The sequence below is a fragment of the Puntigrus tetrazona genome, chromosome 18 (assembly GCF_018831695.1).
Source record: "Puntigrus tetrazona isolate hp1 chromosome 18, ASM1883169v1, whole genome shotgun sequence".
Lineage (NCBI taxonomy): Eukaryota > Metazoa > Chordata > Actinopteri > Cypriniformes > Cyprinidae > Puntigrus > Puntigrus tetrazona.
Genome location: NC_056716.1, coordinates 24167666 through 24172004, shown reverse-complemented (window position 1 = coordinate 24172004; position 4339 = coordinate 24167666). Strand labels below are relative to the sequence as shown.

Sequence of the window (4339 nt, the reverse complement as noted above, 5' to 3'; positions counted from 1 at the left end):
TACTATATTGAATTTTATATTATATATATATATATAGAATTTTCATTGGTGAACCACCCTTTAACTTAGCAGTGCTTAAGAAAAAGGCAAGTAAACTCAGTTGAACCAGTAAACAGTGAAAGATAATGCAGGAAGTGACCTCAAAGCAAACATTATTTTGGGCATTTGACATTTATTGAAATAAGCCCCTGGTCTGCATCTGAAATGTCTACATCTCAATGCAAATAGCAACTCTGAAATATGACACATAGCTGCAGTTGCCGTAACCTTTTCAAAACCTCAGCAAATGATGATTAATAACTTATTACGAGTATGAAATAAAAACCTTATCGATCTTAAGTTAAACTTGAATTTGCATATATACTCAGATTGATGTCTGAGCTGTGCCATTCTTATATGTTATTTGCACTTTGCTTCACCTGTCTTGATATCCTCTCCATTGCAAACGAAGCCACTTGCATTTCTCTGGCCTCGCAATCTAGCTTTCCTCACGATCACAGAAAGCAATTTAGCCTAAAATCAACATCTCTCACACTCTCCCAATTCTCTCATGCGAGACAGAGAGAGATAGAGACTGTGAATTGGGGAAGGTGGTGATGACAGGAAGACCTGCTCGGAGTCAACAGTGCTGGATATACATATGCTGAAATGAGCACAACTCATCCTTGTTGTCTAAATTACACGTGAAGAGAAAATAAAGAGTGAAACAGATAAAAATAGACTGAGGCTAACTGTAAATATTGCATTGTGCAATATGTAAAGGACAGAGTTTTACTGCTTCTAGAGTTTATTTCCTTTGGAAACTGCACTGATGTGTACGTATTGGTATGTATTTTGTGTCTCGCTAAAAAGTGAGCCCAAGTACGATTATGCCATGAAACCAAGTAGTTTTATTTAGCAAGGATGCATTAATTTGGTCAAAATGCAAAAAGGACACTCACAAAATCAATGTTGTTTGTAGTCAATACAAACCAGAAAACAGAAATTTACCGACTACAAACGTTTGAAAAATGTAAAGATTTTTCCCCTTTCTTAATAAAACTGTCACCTTCAAAAACTGAATGCAAACTCCATCTAATTACCAATAGATAAAATTGATTGTCATCCTACTTTTATTTTTTTGTATCGTATTCACTCAGAAATAAGTCATATGAAAGATGTTAAAATGTGCTTAAAATGCTGTTTCATGTTGACTTTTATCATGAAAATGAAAGTATAAACTGTAAAAATAATAAGAGCGGCACGGTTGTACGCTATTCCAAACACAGCCTGAGCTAAGTGCAGTCATCCTTTACCGATTCCACCTTAAAAGCATGCATATGAATGTGTATGCATATGAATTTGCACAGTATGAAATCACATATTGAAAATCTGCAAATATGGGCACTTCTAAACTGTGTTTTGATTGGCTTGTTTCACTTAATGGATCTGTCACCCCTTAAATGCCACATCCAACCGGCCTCTACAGACAAACAAACACACCAAAAGAGAGTGAGAGAAAAGAAAGAGAAGGTGAACATTTCTTCTTCTGATACCTCTCAGTGTCCCTGTCAGATGACGTGACATTGAGAAGTGACTCATTGAAAGGTTAATTAAATGTTGTTTATGCAAAGTGTACGAAATTACTATACTACCCAGAGAGTGCTAATGCAAAGAGGGTTTTCTCTGACCTGCAGAAGGGTGTAATTTCCTGTGGCGAGAGAATAATCCACGGCCACGCCACCTCAGCCGTTTTAAACATGGCTGATGACTTGCATAAAGAATCCTAGAAAAAGGACTCACCGTGATATTGGCATAGTTTAGATGGAAACTGAGGACACAAAAGAATAATCGCTATGTATCCGCAAAAGCCTATGCCTTTTATAAAATATTTAGTGCCAATTATTAGCACAGGAAGCAACCAATCAATTAGCAAGCCTTCTTTTAGGCACATCATCACATTTTCTACAATGAAATGTGTCAGTGATACAAATACGGGCCACTTGATCTTATTTTATCACATTTCCCCAAAATGAAACCCAATTGTGAGATACATACAGGGCTGGAATAGTTACTTTCAAAATGTATTTCATTACAAAATACATGCTTTAAGAAGTATTTTGCAGTATTTCATTAGATTAATTAATTCGAGTAACTTCATCTAAATAGTTTGGAATACATAAAATAAGGAGAATATCTTCTTTTTATGTTAACCGCCTCTAAATAGAAATGGGTGGCACGAATACATTTAAATCAATTATAAATGCATAAATAATGCTATTTGATTATTATTGTCAATACAACATTTTGAACAGAAATAAAAAGTATGGCATGAAATTTTGATTTTAAATATGAAACTAAAACTGTCGGTAGGTGGTAGCAAATTACTTTCTTTACTATATTCGTTTACAACACTGCTTCATTCATGAATCAAATGTTTCTGACTGACATTTCAACTCAAATCTTTTCACCACCTATCTTAAATAGGCGTCTTTTCTATTGATGTCAATCCCGACCAGATTCGCACTTATTGTAAATAGACCAACAACACAGTTTTTTTTGTAATAAGACACTAAATAGTAACTTTTTGTTATGAACTGCATGAAATCAGCATCACATTTGCAATCGCACACATATTCGGCTAAACGGCACTCTTCTTCCTCACTGATATTGCATAACGGTTCATAAATATAGAAAAACAAAAACTTCTACAAAACTGAGAATAACTTAATTTAACGCTTTTCATGGTTAGATGTTTTTTGAAGCCGAGAGACATTTTGTTGCAGTTAAACAAACATTTCAGCATACTGTGATGTTCCGTCCTTTTTCACATTTATAAGTAAAATCATCTTTTTATTTCCATAACAATTACAAGCTTGACTTTCTGATTTTCTCTTGCGTTTTAGTGAGTCTTCACTATAGTTTGCAGGCTGCTGATAGAGAGAGCATTACCAGTCGCCTCAATGTTAATTTCCAATCATTTTACAATAATATTAAAATAAATAAATGTCATTAAAAATCAAAGTAGTCACTTTTGTAATCTAAAATACTTTTCAGATGGAACTATAATTTGTCTCATCTGTTTAAAATACCCCAGTCGTGGAAGTCCCAAGTTAACCCCTGATTATAATATATTATTTTTCTTTTGATTTTATGGTTGTATATATGACCCAGCATGTTCTAGATAGGCACTTTGACCTTCATCTCCCACTTTTTCTGACTAAATGTCAGAAAAAAATGATATCTTGACAACTCACATTACCTCACATAAGAGGTTATTACATCACATTTGACCATTTGTGCATAACGTCCCATGAAAAAAGTCCTACCGTTATCTGTGGCCATGAAGAGAGCAGTGTACTGGTTGTTGTGAACGTGTGGAGACTCGCGGTCCAGTATCGCCCTGGTGGTGACATTGCCTTTGAAGGGGTTCACGATCAGCCAGTCTGCTGGGTCTCTCAATACAGTGAACCTGAAAGGCACATACCACCATTAAGTTACACATGAGTCTCGTTTTTAAAAGTTCACCAAAATGCATTTCAAAACCTTTTTCAGTTTATTTGACTATTTCTTACACAAACAATCCCCTCGAACTAACTACGTGCCTTGATTAAGAACACAGTGTTGACAGTTCACGGATTACCCCTTATGGCGTTTCGAATCTACAACCTTTTGGTTCGCAGAGCAGATTTTTAACCGGCAAGCCTCATGACCTCAAGCATTTGCACTACAGAGGGCTGATGGGTTATTAGGAAGGTCAGCTGAAAGTGAAACAAGAAGAAATGGAGCAAGAAGAGCCCCTGAAACATGTAGGAGTGATAAATGACCTGCAGCGACACCTCTGAGAGTAATGAGCCAGTTTGTAATTGGGTAACCATATGATAATATCTCGCACATGACCTCCAGAACACCTAAGCATGTGTGTATATACGACTGTATACAAGTAGCTGAAGAGTGCTGAAATCTGGAACCGAGTCTGTGATTTACAGGCTAAATCAAAAACAAACACACCAACTGAAAGTTCTCAGGCTCTACTGCTTTTAGGAAACCCATAGAGACTCTTTCAAAACAGAGATGGGGGATTTGATTTTTTCTGAAACCTCTTGCTGACTCACACACCTTTCCCCAAAGAACATAAACATTCACAAAACCAACAATGATTTAGTTGAAACAGAATTTGCAAAAGAAAACAGAATTGGGGTTATGTTTCAGTCTATATCACGATTCCTATAATAGCATGTTTACTAAGTTTATATTCAAGACAAACTGAATACTACTATACATACTATTTTATTGATATTTGCAAATTATGCATGCATACAATTTTCATCTATCTATCTATCTATCTATCTATCTATCT

At 35.5% G+C, this 4339-nt stretch overlaps 1 protein-coding gene across 1 annotated transcript in view; it reads right to left on the bottom strand.

The window, feature by feature from the left end:
• Positions 1-4339, bottom strand: part of LOC122362775 (cadherin-13-like) — a 47130-nt gene that overhangs the window by 9538 nt on the left and 33253 nt on the right. The window contains exon 8 of the mRNA XM_043264330.1: positions 3309-3451. Coding sequence (XP_043120265.1) covers positions 3309-3451 — 143 coding nt within the window. The remainder of the gene's footprint in view (positions 1-3308; positions 3452-4339) is intronic.